The 18347-nt window shown below is 39.4% G+C and overlaps 1 protein-coding gene across 2 annotated transcripts; it reads left to right on the top strand.

The window, feature by feature from the left end:
* Positions 1-2528: 2528 nt before the first annotated feature.
* Positions 2529-9016, top strand: COX20 (cytochrome c oxidase assembly factor COX20). Of its 2 annotated transcripts, XM_070768092.1 has the most exons (5): positions 2541-2622; positions 4980-5104; positions 8062-8176; positions 8291-8354; positions 8754-9016. In XM_070768092.1, the coding sequence occupies exons 2-5, from the start codon at positions 5102-5104 to the stop codon at positions 8893-8895; spliced, it is 324 nt and encodes a 107-aa protein (XP_070624193.1). In that variant the 5' UTR covers positions 2541-2622; positions 4980-5101; the 3' UTR covers positions 8896-9016. The 2 variants fall into 2 exon arrangements, with proteins under 2 accessions (XP_019831688.1, XP_070624193.1); XM_019976129.2 differs by lacking the exon at positions 4980-5104 and having other exon boundaries at positions 2529-2622.
* The last annotated feature ends 9331 nt before the right edge of the window (positions 9017-18347 follow it).

Below are 18347 nucleotides of genomic sequence, written 5' to 3'. Positions count from 1 at the left end.
AGCCCCTGCTTGAGGAAACTAGAGAAAGCCTACTTGCAGCAACAAAGACCCACCACAGACAAAAATAAGTAAATAAATCTTAAAAAACAAAACGTATTTCACTCATCAGATAGACAAAAAAATTCAAATATGATAATATGCAGTGTTAGAAACGTGAGGATAGCTTTCCCAGTGGTCCAGTGGTTAAGAAACCACCTTCCAATGCAGGGTACTGGGGTTTGACTCCTGGCTGGGAAAATACGATCCTACACACCCCAGGGTAACTAAGCCTGCAGTCTGCAACTAGAGGAGCCAAAGCCATGAGGAAGATCCAGGCCAGCCAAAATGTTTAAAATATGAATAAATAAATGTTGTGAGGAAACAAGCACTCTCGTACACTGTTAATGGGGAATGTAAACTGGCAACAGTGCTGGAAGGCTAGGTCAATCATAAGGGAACTAATCAAAGGGTTGCTGAGCAGCCTTTAAAATGAGTTAAGTCCACAGATCCTCACATGAAAAAATTTTCAGTGCATAGTATTAAATGCTAAAATTATGTAAAGCATAGACATTTACGTAAGTGTGTGTGCGCCATATACAAACACACAAGTATGAGGGTAGGTCTGATATAGAGAGATTTTTACTTTTTACCCTATATTCCAGGGTTGTTTTAATTAACAAGAAAAAAGAAAACACTTTGGAAACAGATGTATTAAACTGTTACTTGTGTTTACCTTAAATAGGGAAGAAAAAAGGGATGAAAGTGAAAAAAAGACGTTTACTTTTCACTTTATATGAAAATTAAAAAAAACATGTATTATGTCATTTGTGAAATTTAAAATTTTAATATAAAGAAATGATATATGAAAATACTACAAAGATAAATGAAAGGACCCTAATTTTACCCTAGCAATTTTTCGAAGTCTCAATAAAAAATAAAATAGGATGGCTCTGGTACTTTTCCAGGTCTCCTTCCTTTAGGACACAACTATGAATTAATTCAAAAGAATTCCTCACTCCTTTATGGACTGTGTGTTAGTCGCTCAGTTGTCCTGCTCTTTGCGACCCAATGGAATATAGCCCTCCAGGCTCCTCTGTCTATGGAGTTCTCCAGGCAAGAATACTGGAGTGGTTTGCCATTTCTCCACTTTTAATGGACTATTACTGCCTTAAATACTACCTTTCAGACCAAGATTTCAAAGCATAGTTAGCAAGGATTTTCAGCTAAGAACCCCAAACTGGCAGGATATCATGGGCAGGGTGACGTTTATTCTATTTCCTAACTAATATTAAAGCAGTATGTTAAAGCAGCTTAATTTCCCCCGAAGTTACTTATTTAAAACACACACACACGAGTCATAAACCAAGTGTTTTACTGGGACTGTAGAAAGGTATTAAACGATCACTAAAGTGTAAAGAGAAAGAAAACGCTCAACTAATGACAGATGATAGCAAACAATCATCGCGAACCTTATGCAGAAATTACTCTGTGCACTGCAGCATGACTATGCACAATAATAATATACATGCGAAAGCTTGAACATCTTCCCAGGAATATATTTTGAAATATACAGATAGATAAAAGAGGAGGCATGAGGTTTTGGTAAGGACATTTTCCTTACGGTGCACAGGAAAAAATACGGGAAAAGGATTTGCATTGTACTTATTTAGAGTGCTGAGTAAGCGGGCAAGCCCTATCTTGCATCAGACGACTGCTGCCGCTAAAATGCAGATTTCAGGTTTAGTCGCAGTCACTGCCTAACATTCAAAAATGCGTGTCGCAGGCCTTTTTCCACTTCACCCCTCCCTCCTTCCCCAGCCTGCACGCCGGGCACAAACGTCTTGACGCATCCTCGCTGACGAGATGCTCCCTCCATTTTGTCCTCAGTCTCCTTCAAGCTAAAGGAGCGGCGCTATTTTAAAGCAACTCCCGGATGAAACCAAAGCAAGAGAGGAGGGGAAGTGGGCGCGAGACCACACTCTGCTGGAGACCGGGGCTGGGTGGAGCTGCTAGGGCCGCCCAGGGCTCGTCCCGGGGCGGGAGGACAAAGGACATCAAGGGGACGCAGGCCGCACGCCAGGACGGGCCGACTTCCGGGCCGTGGGCTTGGGGGGGTGGGGGGTTCCCGTTCGCAGGACAAAGCGGCGGCGGCGCGCACGGCTCCTCCGCGCGGCCCCGCCCGCCCCCGCCGCACGCGCCCGGCGTCCAAGCACGCGAGCGAGAGCACGCGCGCGGACGACGGTTAGAAATGGCGGTTGGAGACGGAGGAGGGGCAAAGGCGGGAAAAGGCGCAGCCTCGAGTGCCAAGAGCGCGGGTGCATGGTTGCTTCCCTAGCCCTCCTTCGCCTCTTCTCCAAGCCTTCAACCTGGGGAAAGCCCCGGTGAAGACATGATCTGTTCAACTGAACAAAGGAAATGGCGGCCGCACCCGAGGTAGCCGGCAAAGCCGGTGTTGCCGCCTAGGAGACTGGGAAACGTTCCCTAAAATGGCGGACAGCGAGGACGCAGGCGCGGGGCGGGGCGGGGCGGGGCGGGCGTCCGCCCACGGCGGCCGACGGCGGCCGTCGGCGGCGGGGCGGGGCAGCGGCGCTGACAGTCCCCATGGCGGCTGCGCCGGAACCCGGGGAACCCGGGAAGGGGAAGGTAATTCGGGGAAGACGGGCGAGGGGCGGCGGGGTACGCGGCGGGCGTGGGGGCGAGTGGGGTACGGGCGGGCGGCGGGTGAGGACACAGTCTCTGAAGCTGGGAGACCCTGGATAAGAGCACATGTCATTAGCGTCTCTGCAGTCGCACAGCCCGTTTTTATCGTGACACGATTCAGGTGACCCAAACCAGGAGGATGAGGGGACCGATACAGATAACTTACTGCAGGCCCTAAGACTCGTCCCTGTGGAAAGAAAATTTTGCTGAGAGGCGCCTCATATTGTAATTGGCTAATAAAGAGTGATTTTAAACTTTAACATTTAAAATTTAACATGGAGGAATGGGCAAATGCTGAGAAATGAAAACTTTGCTATATTCTAGTGAATTTATATCCAGAGCAGGAGGATCATATGAAAAGATTTGCGATTTTTTTCCCGTTAACTAGTTTTCAGTCAACCACGTGGAGTTTGCATTATTATATGCAACCAACAGCTTCGCTGGCTGGCATTCGTGTCCTGCTTTGCCATCTCAGCCCATCATCCACAGTTGTCTTTGTGGGCTACCCTGTAAAATGGATCATTTTACATCTGCTTAAAACTCAGCCGTAGCAGCCCATTGCTTTCAGGTTAAATTCGAATTCCTCGATCTGTGATGTAATGGAGTGGGTTACCATGCCCTCCTCCCAGGGATGGAACCCGAGTCTCAGGTCGCCTGCATTGGCAGGCGGGTTCTTTACCACCAGTGCCACCTGGGAAGCGTATAAAACTCCTCAGCCAACTCTTTAACTGTTCAGTCTCTGTGATTCTTCTCATGCTTTCCTCTCCAAGTGTATTAAAGCTCAACAGGGCTATCTCTGGCAAGGGCTTCCTGACTCCCCAAAGGTAGCTGAGGTGCTTCTGTCCTCATCTCCCTGACACCTTGTACATAGCTGTTATCATTACAGCATTATACTGGAAGTTAATTTATGTCTTGTCTTCCTTAAGAGCAGGAATCCAATTTTTATATCCTCAATGCAGATTAGGTGCTCATAAAAAATACGCAGAAAGAAAACTCTATACATCGAAAACCAGAGATTATGGAAGACCTACTCTGCCACACTGCACCAAATCTGTAGATCTAGGAGATCTGCTCAGCTTGAAAATTTTGTTTGCTTCTTCAGTTTTCTTGCTGCTCTGGGGAATTTTCCATCTAAATTTGCCCTAGATGGGACACTTCCCTCCAGCTTCCAGTGCGGGGTTCGTGGGGTGTGGGGTGCAGTTCCTGATTGGGGAGCTAAGATCCCACATGTGACGTAGCTCAACCAAAAAATAAAATTTTAAAAATAAATTTGGCGTAGATCAATGGTTATGAACAAACGTTGGATAAATTGCTTCCATATTATCAGTTTGTCTTGGTGCCTTTTCTGTTTTTCGTGTCTCACATGCCATTTGGAATATGCTTTAGTAGAACAAAAGGTACTCTTATTTGACACTTGAGTACTTCAAGAGGCATCTAACTTCAAACACAAAATTCTAGACGGCTTTGTGAAGACACCTGGATCTTCAATGGGCCTTTTTATTCCTTGTATATGATTGTTCACCTTTGATAGGAGGTAACTGCTGTCATTTTAGGTTCATGATGGTGGTTTAATCCATTGAAAATAAAATTCAATGAAAGAAAAAATTTTTAACCTTGTATTTTAAGCCAAACATGTTCCAAAGTCAAATGATCATCTGTGCTACATGTGCAGAGATGTAAAGTATGATGCATTTAGCAAAATGGCTCTTTTATCAGACCTCAGTGGTGCCCTTTCAGTGGAGGGTAGGGGATGTCTTGTTGAACTGCGTTAAAAGCAGGGTAGGTTTGTAAGTGAAGAGGAACACATATTGTTAACTGAGTTTTGCAGTAAAGAGCAGAAAAATGGAATAGTGGCTTGGGGGAACAGGGTGCTGAGAGGGTAATTTGTATATTTCTAGACTGGAGATTATTAAATAGAGGAAAAACAAATAATGCAATTAAAGTAAGGGATAACCATTAGAAGCAAAGTCCTTAAGAGTAATCAGCTGCACAGTGAGGACTAGTTTTAAATAGTAGGGCCAGCTCCTCCTTGGAAATAAAAAGCAAACGAGCACTGATGGAGCAGATACATTTAACAGTGGAAAATGCAGCAGCTTTAATTTGACTTATTCTCTATAAATCATTAAATTGGCATTCTGGTTTAGACATTTCTTCTTGAGCTTTCCTACTTCCATCAAGGTATGCTGGTAAAGCTGCCCTTTTAAATCTAACCTTAAAATATTAGTTTACCCTAAAATATAATCTCTTTATATATCTAAAGGCTTTAACTTGTTAATAGCAGGTGAACCTTACGTTTGCAGACTACTTAGGACTTCCCTGGTGGCTCAGACGGTAAAGCATCTGCCAACAATGTGGGAGACCCAGGTTCGATCCCTGGGTTGGGAAGATCCTCTGGAGAAGGAAATGGCATGGACGGAGAAGCATGGTAGGCTACAGTCCATGGGGTTGTAAAGAGTCAGACATGACTGACTTCACTAAGAAAAGAGGAATGCTAAATGCCTTGAACATTACAAGTAGAACTACTTCAAAAGGACTTCAGGCTTAGATTCCTTCCATTTCTGAGACTCACAGTTCAGATACTATCATATATTGTCTAAACTCAAGGCTTTTATTACAGTATTCTGTATTTGCTTTTAAGCCATCACTAGTCTAACTTTCAGATTTATCAGGAGGCTGTGACAATTCTCTTACTAGAAAAGGGGGAAAAAAATCTTAGTATATCCTTAGCCAGTTTTGAGTCCGGGTGGCACTAGTGGTAAAGAACCCGCCTGCAGGTAGACCTAAGAAAATTCCCTGGAGAGCACGGGACCCCACCCAACTCTGGTATTCTTGCCTGGAGAATCCCATGGAGAAGTCTGGCAAACTGCGGTCCATAGGATCCCAGACTGAAGTGATTAAGCACACACACTGATCTAGTTATGTCCTGTTAATCCTTATATGTGAACTCTGAAAGGGTTAAATGCTCCAATGAAAATGACAGGCTTTCAGGGTTAGACTGACTTCCACTCTGCCACCCACTTATGAGGCTTCTACTTAAACCCTGAGCTTGTTTCAGAAATGTCACAAAGGCTAAGAGAACTAAAAACAAGGAATAAAGAGCTTGGTACCAATAACCCCTTAGCACCTCTAAATTTTAAGATTGTTTAAATAGACCAGCACTGGCTTCTCAACCTTGGTGCTACTGACATCGACCAAGGCAGTTTTTGTTGCAGGTGATACATGTTTAGCAGGACCATCCTTGGCATCTGAAACCATATATTGGTTTTAGAAGGTAACACTTAACAAGATGTTTATCTTTCAAAGCTGGATTATTCTACAATTTGCAATTTCAAAAATTTACTTAAGTTTAGCAGGACCATCCTTGGCATCTGAAACCATATATTGGTTTTAGAAGGTAACACTTAACAAGATGTTTATCTTTCAAAGCTGGATTATTCTACAATTTGCAATTTCAAAAATTTACTTAAGTCTCCAAAGCAGTGTTTCTCCCAATCTGGTGGTTTGGGGGGGGGATGTGCTCAGTTTCCTAAACATAAATGCCCATGAGTCAGAGTTGAAGGGTGGGACTCGAAAATCTCTAAAAAGGCTCAGGAAGTTACCTAGTTGACTTAAATAGCACCCTTTCAGATGTCCAGCAAGTTTACACACCTGGCAAAGAACTGTACTTGATCATTTTATCCAAGTGCCCCCCCCCCCACACCAAAAGCTGGGGTTACACTAGAACTCCGTAATGGAGGAGAATCCAAATGAAAAGGTCCAGATGCCTTGAAAGAGCTTGTGCTGTCTTGGTGGGATAAGCAGTGTCTGGCATGCTGTGGCCAACACTTAATGGTTCCTTTCATTCTCTGCTTAAATGGGAGAGCCATCTTAACATTCTCCCATGATAGAAGCTGCTGGTCTCACTTCCAAGAGCTGACATTAAAAACCACCACCCCCAATCTCAGTCTTTCTAGCACCCTTTTCCCACCCAGGGCAATGGCCTACCTTCAGAACAGTTCACACCCTCCCCTCTGGGCCCATAAATGCCACTGGGCTCTTGACCTGAAGGTAAGGAACAATCTTCTTTTTGTTGCTAAATTAAATGAAAAGTTAAATCCCAACCTCTTGTTGGGATTTGTACTGAAGAGCCTGCCAGCCACTGGGGTCCACCAACTTTAAGAAGCACCTGCTACATTCAAACGTGTTGTGGCAGGGGACAGGCAGAGACGAAAGAAAAAAACAGTTTTCTGAGTATATAACTTTTGCTTTATTAGAAACCAAGTCACATTGTCTTTTCTGCAGAAACTTTAGCCAAAGCAAACACAGTCAATATACCTTTATGTTTCAACCTTGAATCTAACTTGCCCTTCACTGTCCTTTCCCTATTTCTTCCAATCCAGTCTTCTTTTTCCCTTATAGTGTATTACCATCTAGGTATCATCTCATTCCTAAGAATGGGCAAGTGACTTGCTTTTTAAAAGTTACATTACTGAAAAAAAATTTTCCCCCAAATGAATAGAGTGCTGCAGCAAAACATTAAGTGTGACTTTAAAAAATGTCTGCCCCCCCCCCCCAACCCCAAGGTACACAGTGAGAATGACAAGACATCAGGTTGAAAATGTCACTCTTAAAGTGGCAGGATTTTTCAAAGAGGGAGAACAAATCCATAAATCCAATGCAGACTGTATGAAGAATTTAAAAACCATTTTAGACTTGAAATTATCACCTTGAAATTATCACCTTCATTACAGACTGCAGGCCAAATAAACAAATATATCCTACAGGTTACAGAAGTTAGTGGCAGAGCTGAGACTAAAATCCAACCCTCTTAGATTTCCACTTTTTTTCATCACATCTAGATGTGGTTACTATGTACTTCAACAAAGAAATCAAGTGCAACTTCGTATCATAGGCAAGGAAACAGACAAGGGACTTGTCAAAATATTTATTGTTATAAACAAAACGGAAATGCTGTTACTACTTAACACAGATAAAATCTGCAGTCATCCTTAAAGGAATTTAAAACAGTATACTAAATATTCTAAGTAACACGGTTAGAACAATTTCACTTTCCCATCTGTTTCTCAAATTGTAATTATGCTGCCTTTTACCTTCAGTGATAGCCAAATCCCCAAGAGATTCCAGAGAGCGATTCAAAGAGCTCATGAAATAATGTATGCCCCTATCTCCAAACCAGCTGATTAACAAATTATGGCATAAGCATGATCCCATATCTCTTCAGGTTTAATTTACTACTTAGTACTTTGTGGTCAAATTCTCAAGGTTTCCATTTTAGATTCATTCATATTAGATATCAAAGCAGGATGGTTTGTTTTTAATCTTTGCCAAACCACTCTGAAGTAAAATATTCTTTAACTCAATGTAATTTTTAATTTTTCCTAGCCCTTTAAACTCCTAGGAATTTTAGATGTTGAAAACATTCCCTGTGCACGGGATTCGGTATTATATGGCTCATTAGGATCTGTTGTGGCTGGCCTTGGACATTTTTTGTTAACTAGTGAGTATATCTGTTTTTCTTCATGTATAAAAAACATTTCTCTATGTGTTTACAGTTTTGTTCTAGATGAAGTATCACAGTCACGATTATAGTGTTTATGATTCCTTTCGACAGGCAGAATTAGAAGATCATGTGACGTTGGAGTAGGAGGATTTATCGTGGTGACTTTAGGATGCTGGTATGAGTGTTAAGTATTCAAGAAGATTTTAACAGGTTAATCTAATTCCAAAGCACATGCTATACTCAGCAATCTCCCACTGGGAGATTCCCACCCTTACTGAAGATTATCTTACAAAATGATATTGCTGGACTGCCTTTAATCTTTTAGATATCTACATATACACATGTGTTTTGTGTCATTTGTCAAATGAACAGATGAATGTGACATCAGACACTGCATTAATGCCACGTCAGGGTTTATACTTCATTTAGGAAGGCCTCAATCTTTTATCCTAATGCTCACTTCATCCCTGCCTATGGTATATACCACTGACAGTCATCTGTAAGCTTTTAAAAATTTCAAATTAGTTCCCATAGGTATGTTATATTGGTAATTTATTCACGTTCTCCTTACTAGGTTCCACTGTAGGTATAATTATGCAAAGCTAAGAATCCAGGAAAGACTTGCCAGAGAAGGAATTAAAAACAAGATTTTATATGAAAGTACCCACCTTGATCCTGCAAGAAAACAAACCAACGGCGGTAGCAGCAGCAGCTGAGCAGTCTTGAGCATAGAAAACCCAGACACAAGTCACTCATTGTGAACAAAGCTGAGATGAACTACAGAGAACATTTTATGTACCCTAAGATGGCTTTCAATCAAGTAAATGTGTAAAAGTATGTGTAAGCTGCCGTCTTTTTTACACGTGTCAGTATTTACAAACTTATTCTGGCCCTGTATCTACTGTCAGTATAGCATGATGGACTCACTTCAAATAATCCTTGTGTTTAACTTGCTTAGAAAGTGTTTCCTTATAGTAAGGAGAGAGTACACCTGATGTCTCAAGAAATAAAATCTCAGTTGGATGTTAAAACTTGCCTTAAAAATAGAAGTCCCAACTGTATTCCTGTACCCTGTTAAAAATGAAGGGACACTTTCTGGTCTTTAAAGTCAGTGCTGTTATATCAGACTTAAAACTAATGGATCATCCCTTTCCAATTGTTACTTTTAAAATGTACCCATTGCTTGACTGTATTCTCCCATTTTAACAGGTGAGTTATCTCTCAGAAAGGAAATGTGATTTTTAGCTGCTCTAAATATTTCTTGAAGTATGCAGGGTTTTTATTTTTAAGTAGAATTTAAACTTGTACATGGCATGCACAAAAATATCTTCTGAAACTTGTGTGGTGCAAAGGAAAAAGAATTGCAAAATTAAACATGTTGTTGTTCCATTATGTAAAGACATTTATAATAATAAATTGGCTGCCATTAAAAAAAAACACCCAACACCCAACTAAGCCCAAAGCATTCACTCATTCATTCATCCATTTTTGGTTTTAGTAAATACCAACATTAAAACACAGGCTTAGAGGCCTTCCTGGTTAAGGAATGAACACTGGTAGACAGAATTACAGCATTATTTTTACGGGCCTATTGATTATCATGGTTAACTAGAGGAAGGAAGAGATGTCTTGAGACTTACGTCATGCCTCTTTTTAGGAGGTAGGGCTTGCTCCAGTTCACTTCATGAGAAAGGTACCATTTTCCCTCCTGTGCCCACCTTCTTCCGGCTTAGGGTACACAAGTGTTTATGGTTTATCAAGTGCCATCCGGATCATGAGTGACACTGTCAAGCATGTACACAAAATCTGGGATCCCCAACCCCAGGATCAACACTGGTTGATGGCCTGTTAGGAACTGGGCCACACAGCAGAAGGTGAACAGTTGACTTCCACGAAACCAGTCCCTGGTGCCAAAAAAGTTGGGGACCACTGTTCTGATCTTTATTGATCTTAATTATCTGGCCACCACCACAGGGAGAACCTTGGACACTGACTGGAGAACTAAGTTTCGCAAGATCACCTGCCTCCTGTTACTGGCGTAAATCAAAGCTCAGTGCAGTCTACATTATTCAAATTGACCTGAATAACTATGTCAACAATTCATGATGTGACAGCCATTTGTTCTAAAGGGCAGGGTAGGTGGGAAACTGATGAGAACTGATCATATTTTAATAACATGTAACATATAAAATCAGGCCAATGGATTAAGTAACTAAACCCCTTCCAGCTCTAGCACACTATTATTAAATCTTACCCCAAGTTAAGAGAAAAATCTCTCGGCTGGCAAAAATTTCCAAGGCTTTCACCAGTAACAAGGTTAGTTCATTTTCACAGAAGACTGCACAAACTGGAGACCTGGATAAAAACACAGGTTTAAATGCTTACTTGGATTACTTATGTCATTTCATAAATTTACAGTATTAGCACGTTTTCTTCTTGAACTATTAGGATGATACAAAATCAATTATTGGATCATGTAACACGCTCTAGGCCCATATCACACATTGCTACTAGATACTTTGAATAGGGCCTCCAAGTTGATCCTGACACTTCCACTTCTGGTTCCTGCAGTCCAATCTTCTACTCACCATCCAACTTCAAGCTGGTAAATCCTGCCAATCCTATTGCCAGTGTGCCTCTGGCTCACCATGAACTCACCTCTGCTCACTTCTTCATTTCACTTAAGAGTGCCCTTGTCCTATTTCCTCTCTGTGACATCCTATTGCTCACCAACTTCTACAATTAGGTTCATCATCTCATGTAGGCTCTCATATTAGTTTGTTTCATCTGTTACACCCACAGTGGTAGACACTTGCACTGGTCACTGAGTATAGCTAAGAACCCTGTCAATTTTTATCTTTACATTCCCATAGTGTCTGGCATAAAGCAGTTGTCAGTTGAATTATTAAACATTCACTAATCCCTCTCATCCAGAAGCTTACATGCTTTTCACACTTAAGCTGAAAGAGTAACCTACCTTCCAGGCCCATATGAAGGCTTCAGCTGCACTGCTTCATTATTCCATTAAATCCGATTTTTCACACTACGTGATATAGCAGTAGGTACCAGCTAAATAGCTGATTAAAATAGAATTGTCGTCATTAGTAGGTTTAAAACTTTTCGTGGCTCATCTATCATACCTACTATCTTTAAAGTGCTTTTTGCAGTCCCCCTCTTCCCCCACCCCTCCTTTTTCCTTGTTTTACCTTTCAATAAAAGAACCTCAGGGTTTTTAAAATTAACTGGCTTTTCTCTGGACTTGTGATTTATATTGAGCAAGTTTGCCAACAAATTTGACTATCCCTAGTACCATTATTTGCAAGCATCTCTCCAGGCTACGTACCTCTACTCCATCGCTGGTTTCCCTTTGCTTCACTTTTATAATGCGAGGAGGTCTATATAATAAATTCAGGATTCCTGTTTATGCACACTTTTCAGCAAAATGCTAGGTATCAAATAGGGTTTGAATCCTTCTATTCCTAGGTAAAAATCTGGTGGATGGGGATTAAGGCACCCCTTAAGTCATGTAAGGTACATGACTGTGGGAAAGCAGAATACCTTAATGAGGAAAGTAGAAAAAGTACAATGATTGTTTTAATTGTAGTTTTTAATGGTCCTCTAGAATAAAATCTCTTTTGGAAGCATCTTAAAAATACGGTCCATTGGTCATCAAATCAGGTCAGTGCTATCTTCTACCACCCAAATACTGTTATCTTTCACAGGGTATTTTTGTGTGTGTGCATTAAGTTCAATACATAAATTTTCTCTGAAAAGAGACGCTTTAGGGACAAATTACACAGTATTTTTCAAAGTATTACATTTCAATGTTTATAATGTAGGTGCTACTGATCAGTGTTGCAAACATTTTATGAGTCTTTTCGACCACTGCATTCGCCTTTTTCTAGAGATTATAGACTTTGCAAGTATTTATATATCTTGAGAAAACTACCACTGACTGTATTATACAGTCAAAGATTTCTGTTGTTCACTAATGTTCACATGGGCAGTTATCTGTTCCACCTTTTTTCTAAGAATAACTTCCAGAGTTCTGTAAGTTAGTCAACACCTATTTTACGGCCCACCCTTAGGATATTCAAATCAACACAAACTGGTTTCCTACAGGGTGAATGTTCATTAAAATGTCTTCCTCCTTAGGCCCCGAGGACAAGTCATGTGAAATGAAACGTGTTTTACTATCTAAATTCTAAGCTTCCTTTAAAAACATTTTCCTAGTTTTTGTTTTTTTTCTCCAATTAAAGGAAGGGTTGTGAATTTTACCTTTTACTCTGTCTGCTCTTCAAAAGCCATTAAGAGATTGACAGAATAAAACTGTATTTGAGGAAATCCTCATCTTTTTATTTCCCCTCGGTATAGCACCCAAGTCCTCTCATCTCACCAAAACACATTATTCTGAAGTATGTAGTGAGGGAAATTTCTTCCTAGTTTCATACATGCTTCTGAACTAGCATAATCAAAGTCCTTGTCTTAGATTTCAATTCCTGATTTAATGGACTTTTGATATAAATGTACATCACTTCATTATCCAAAAGATGGTTTTCCAAGTTTTTTAAGCTGCTTATTTGTGCATTTACCATAGCTGCAGGATTGTGGGAACCCAAGGACATAGGCATTCTAGATTTCTTTGCATTAGAATACTCTTAAGTATTTAAACTACAAGTAGAGTGTTGAAACATACAAAACATTAAACAGAAGGAATCTGAACCATGAGAATGAGATAATCTCAAAAGGACTTGGCTCTATTTGCATGTACTGCCTCTAATCTCTACAAGAGGACCACCAACTAACATTCTACTAAATATGCTTCGCATTTCAGGTATACAAAGGAGCTGTTAGAAGTTTTTTTTCCTTCTAATTTTAGACAGATCTACCCACCTAGTTACTAATTTCTCCCTTTCCCATCTTTTTAAGAGTTCTAGTTAAGGTGAGACCCTGAAAGCCCAATATAACAAGTGTTAAACGTACAAGCAGCAATTAATTTGGAATACCTATTGGAATCACTGGAACACATTTACTTGGGCCCTTTTACTCTTCCACACAGCACATTCACATGGACAGACTAAGGAAAAGGAGATGAAACTTAAATCAGCACATTATCGTTTGCTTTATTTTTCAAAAAAAAAAAAAAAAACACCAAAAAACAGTAAGTTGGAATCTTCTGTTTTTCTTGACCATGACTCTCCCATCTCCCTTAACTAAAAGGGTACCTTAATAACAGCTAAGGTAAAAGATTATCCTGTCATTCAAGTAAGCTTCAACTGTTCTATGTATGCCTGAACACTTTTGAAGATTTCATGCCATGCAAGCTGTCTACAGTGCCTGTATCTCAAAGTTCTTGATTGCTTTTATCTTTAAAAGATTTTTCAGCTAATACTAATTTGTGGCAATGCTTCTCAAGTGCTTGGCAAGTGTAAAATATTTTACTAGCCAAAACTAATTTTTACTTCCTTAAGATCATGTAATGGGAGTATCAGAGGACTGGCAGGAAGAACATGCAACAAGCAGTTAGGTGTTTATAGGTTCCAAACTCAATGCTAGCCTTCCAAGCCTGTCGTCCCTACAGTGTCCACTTGTGCAGATCCCCAAGGTGAACTGAACATTCGCAGTAATAACTGCTGTGCCACTGGTGCAGCACTGATTTTAACTCAAGCATTTAAGGAACTGAACCTGAACCTTTCCATATCCATCTGCCTGGACTGTTATGCTATCACTTTCAACTGTTTCTCATACCAACGAATCCCATTTTATTTAAAAGCAAAACCCCTTTCCTTGTCAAGATCCAAGTTTATGTTGATTCCTAGTGTAAGGAGAAAAAAATTACAATATTCGTAACTAGAACTGACTACATTAAGTACATGATTAAGTTCCTGTCCCAATCACTCATCTAACCCGAGATTACAGATGTCCTGGCCTAACAGTTACCTACATGTACTCCCGTAATATTGGGCCCCCAATTACAAGGGAAACCCCCACCTGTCTACATGTCAAACAGTACTTTTTCAGCTTCTCAGTGGACAGCACATTCTCAGCCTGATCACACCATGTACAGGTGTTACCTTTTTGAGTATTCTAGGTTAACCTTTTGAGTAATATTTCTACCTATTTTCAGTTTACTATTTCTCATGGACTTCATTCCTTGGGCAAACTAAACAGTAACCTATCACCTGAATCTCTGATTGGCTAGGATGTGAAAGTATATATATGTACGTATGTATATACTCTCACTTAAGTGTTTATCTTAGTTAGCCATTACCCTCCTACCTAAAGCTATTTTCTGAGGTCCACCTATTTCCATGGTTCAAAGTCACTACTGTGACCACCAAGATTAGCAGAATTTAAAAATTAGGTTATTACCTGTTCAAATGTATAAGCTTGTAATTGAAAATTAATGTTAAGGTCATGGCTTTTAATTTTTTGTATTGCAACACACTCAAGGACACACACTACAACCAACCAGTCCAGTAGGTCATTTCCAAATTAATTCTTAAGTATTTACTTTTTTATTATCAAGGTTAATAAGGACTAGTTAAGATAAATGTCACTTCAACAGTAGTTAGGGGAACAATGTATTTTTATTGTCTTGTAATCATGTACATGTAGTACGATTAATAGTACTAAGTTAAAAATTGGGCATTAGAACACCCCAAATAAAACTCTAGGCACTAAACTGGCTACATCTATTACCTGCATGTTTGAGTATAGGAGTTGGGGGCTGATGGCCAAAAAGTCACATCTCAAAATGATACAAGGAAAAGGCTCTCCACTATCACAAAATTATTGCACTCTCAACTATTTTAAGGCAACTAATGATTTTAAGAGACTGAAGTTTACATGAGTAGTAAATCCCAACCTTTAAGAGATCTGAAGCAGCTGCTAAGCTTCTTAAAGCACTAATGGTTGCTTAAAACTCATGTGTAAGAAAGTTACAATACATAAACTAAGCATTGCAACTTACTGCCAGGTCATTATCATACATCCTTACTTTCATTAAGTATTACTAAAATGTTAAAATCTAAACCCATTTTTGAGCTCCAGAGCCCCAGAAATATGAACAAGTTTAGATTCAAACATCTTAAGAATTTTAGAAAAATGGCTTCAGAAGAATCGGGTTCCTTCCAAAATGAGTCTTCTGGGTGGTTGAAAAGTGGATGACTTTTCTGTCCTACAGACTCCACTTTTTTTTAAAAAGAGACATTTTAAGTTATATGTAATTATGAAAACTGAAATGTTTTGTGTGTCAAATACCAAAAACTTCAGCTTGGACTACCAAGATACAAGTTTATACCTTCCTTAATTTCTCCTTAATATATTTATCCTGATTTTGGCTTTCAAAACATCAGAAACACGCTTCCAGATCTACAATCTTCCTATGTAAAAGGTGTTTGCACCACTGCCTTAAATACTATCAAAATATTGTTTGTGCAATGGAACCTGTTAAAAAACAATCCTAGGATAAAAAGCCTGTTCATATATTAAGTTCATAGGAAATCATGTCAATTCAACTCCCACACCTGAGGCATATGCGGCACACAATCTTTCCATGAATGTAAATTCCTCAAGAGTTGAAAAATACTGAGTCATCTTTTCCTGAAAAAAATTGTTTTTAAGCTTAATACCTGTTGCTAGCATTTAAAACTAGTTTCATTTCTTATTTTCAGACAGGATCCTAAGGCAAATGAGAGCTTGTTTTCTACATTTAACGTAGCTTGTCACTTCAGTGTCAAACTGGTTGGACTCAGCCTTCATCCTAAGATCTCACCTTGCTGTTTGTGTATTAGGGCCACAAGTCAAGTCTCAGGCTCTTCAGAGCTGGAGCTCTCCACCCAAGGCCAGGTATGAGCAACAAGATGTAACCGACCAACAGAGATAACTTTTTGCAGTTTCAACTTTTATCATTTCTATCTTTATGCTGTTTTTGTACAAATAACCAATCTAATCCAATTCTTGTCTCAGGATGATTGTAAGTATAATCAACTATATACAGAAGTTTCTAGTGACAGCATCTCTTAAACAACAGTCTCACAGGTGAGACTTTTCTAAGACAAGTGAGTTTTCTAAGGTGTAGTTGGGACATTTGTTCAGAAATTTATCCAGTTTTGCTTGCCATAGAGGGGATATAGGCAAGGGGAGAGGTACAGTAAACCAAGTTTTTTGTTTATTGATCTTGTTCTGCCAAACTTGGCATCAACTTTTTCTCTTGCTTGCTATATGGTGCACTCCCTCCTAATTTCTTATATATTCTCCAGATTTGTTTCATTTTATACAAATGAAGACAGTAATAGTTAACAGTAATTCTGACCTTGAAAATGCTTCTTAAAACCTAACATTTTCTATCAACAGTCTTATCTCTTTCCCAAATTTTCTGTGCTACACAGGCACATCAAGCCTACAGAATTGTCCCCTGGCCATCACTTTCCCATTGCAATGATTAGAGTAGCAAAATACACAATTTTGAACTAGAAAGTATATCCAACGTTTTTCAATAGTACTTAAAACATTTAGGACACCTAAACACTGATTAGCAACAAAGCTTACTTTTTCCCCCTGGACAAGTCTATGCAATCCTAGTAATACTGATGCATCCTGAAAAGTAGGCTCATGCAGATAGTTGCAATTGCTAAAAAGACAAAAGCCCTTGAGGCACTATCTTATACTGTTAAGTATTCCTATGGTAAGTGTGTTATAACCAAAACATTCTCAACGGAACCTACACCATCATCTGAAACTCAACTCCAGCTCATCTTTCAGCAAGAAAATTTCTGACGTTAAAAATCTGACTTAAAATGGCTAAAACAAAAATCTAGGCAGTCAGAAAAATAAACAAACCTATACTTACCAGAAGAAACCTGTAACACCAATGAAACACTAAACTGATGTCAAGTTTTAGTTCTACAGTTTGACTCCTGATTCCTCACCTTAAGTGAGGGTCCTTTAGAAGATTAAGTGTTCTGTGCAAACCCAATAAAATTACAATTAGGGGATCTAATGTTATCACATAACTACAGTTAAGTTAGCAGTGTTGTGTAGTATTGACTGGCTTGCATGATGGCTTCTAAAAGCATCTGTTCCCAGAGTTTCATGTATTATATAGATGTAAATATAATTATCAGTTGAGGACAGCCATTAGCATTTTCTAAAGATGGTAAACTGAGTGTTAACTTCTCCCAGCCAGTACCTTTTCCCCTCATTAAATGTTTAAAGTCATCTGGGGGGAGGGGAAGGGAAGAGTTCAACTTCATAATTTTAAGTCAATTGTCAATATACATTTAAGTTTTTAAAACCTAAATGTTCCAAGTGCAGAGTAAAGAATAAGCTGTCCAGAAAGCACACACTTAAATTTTCTCCTCTTGGGAGTTTCATAAAGGGATTTTGAACCTTGATGGCGAGAATCCCAAAACAAGAGTAAAATGAATTCTTTTTATTGCAAACAAACGTCTAAATTAATTTCTCCACCCACTTTCTTTAGAAAGAAAAAGAAATCAGCAGGCTAAGGAGATACCCATTCAAGAACTGACATGATTAAAAATTAAGATATAAATGGGTGACTCACAATTTCATTAGCTTACAAAGATGGTGGAGTTAACTACTACAAGCACACTAGTTATACAGTATTTTGTGGGAGAAGGGCATACAGACATAGCTAACTTCATATAGATCCCATTAGACAACTGGATTTACAACAAGTTTTTTTAATAAGAAATGGGCAAAGCCAGCTTTCTTTTCAGAATCAAAATGCAGAACAAATGGAAAAATTATGGTACTTAAACCTTCACAAGTTTGAGCCTCCACAAATAATGCAACCAAGTTTTACATTTTTTAACAGCCCTTCTACATACACTCCATCTTCTCTATCTTAGTTCCAAATTTTATCTTCATTCCCAAATATGCCAATTCCATTGTTACTTAAAAAGAAAGAGCCTTCCCAGTTACTGTCAAAAACTACTATTTAGCTTACCCCTCCACTACTCAGCAAACTACAGAGAGGATGGAGTGTAATATGAGCAGTACAGAGTCTTATGCAATTCATGAGGACCACTAAGTCCTTACATGAATCTGGTTGCTAACATTTCTATTATATTGTGACAATGACTCCCGACTGTTATCTCTGTGAGAAATGGGGGGGAGTAAATTCTTAATAAAAGACACCAGG

Source organism: Bos indicus, chromosome 16 (assembly GCF_029378745.1).
Source record: "Bos indicus isolate NIAB-ARS_2022 breed Sahiwal x Tharparkar chromosome 16, NIAB-ARS_B.indTharparkar_mat_pri_1.0, whole genome shotgun sequence".
Lineage (NCBI taxonomy): Eukaryota > Metazoa > Chordata > Mammalia > Artiodactyla > Bovidae > Bos > Bos indicus.
The sequence above is the reverse complement of the archived record's forward strand: the minus strand, read 5'-3'. Positions and strand labels throughout refer to the sequence as shown.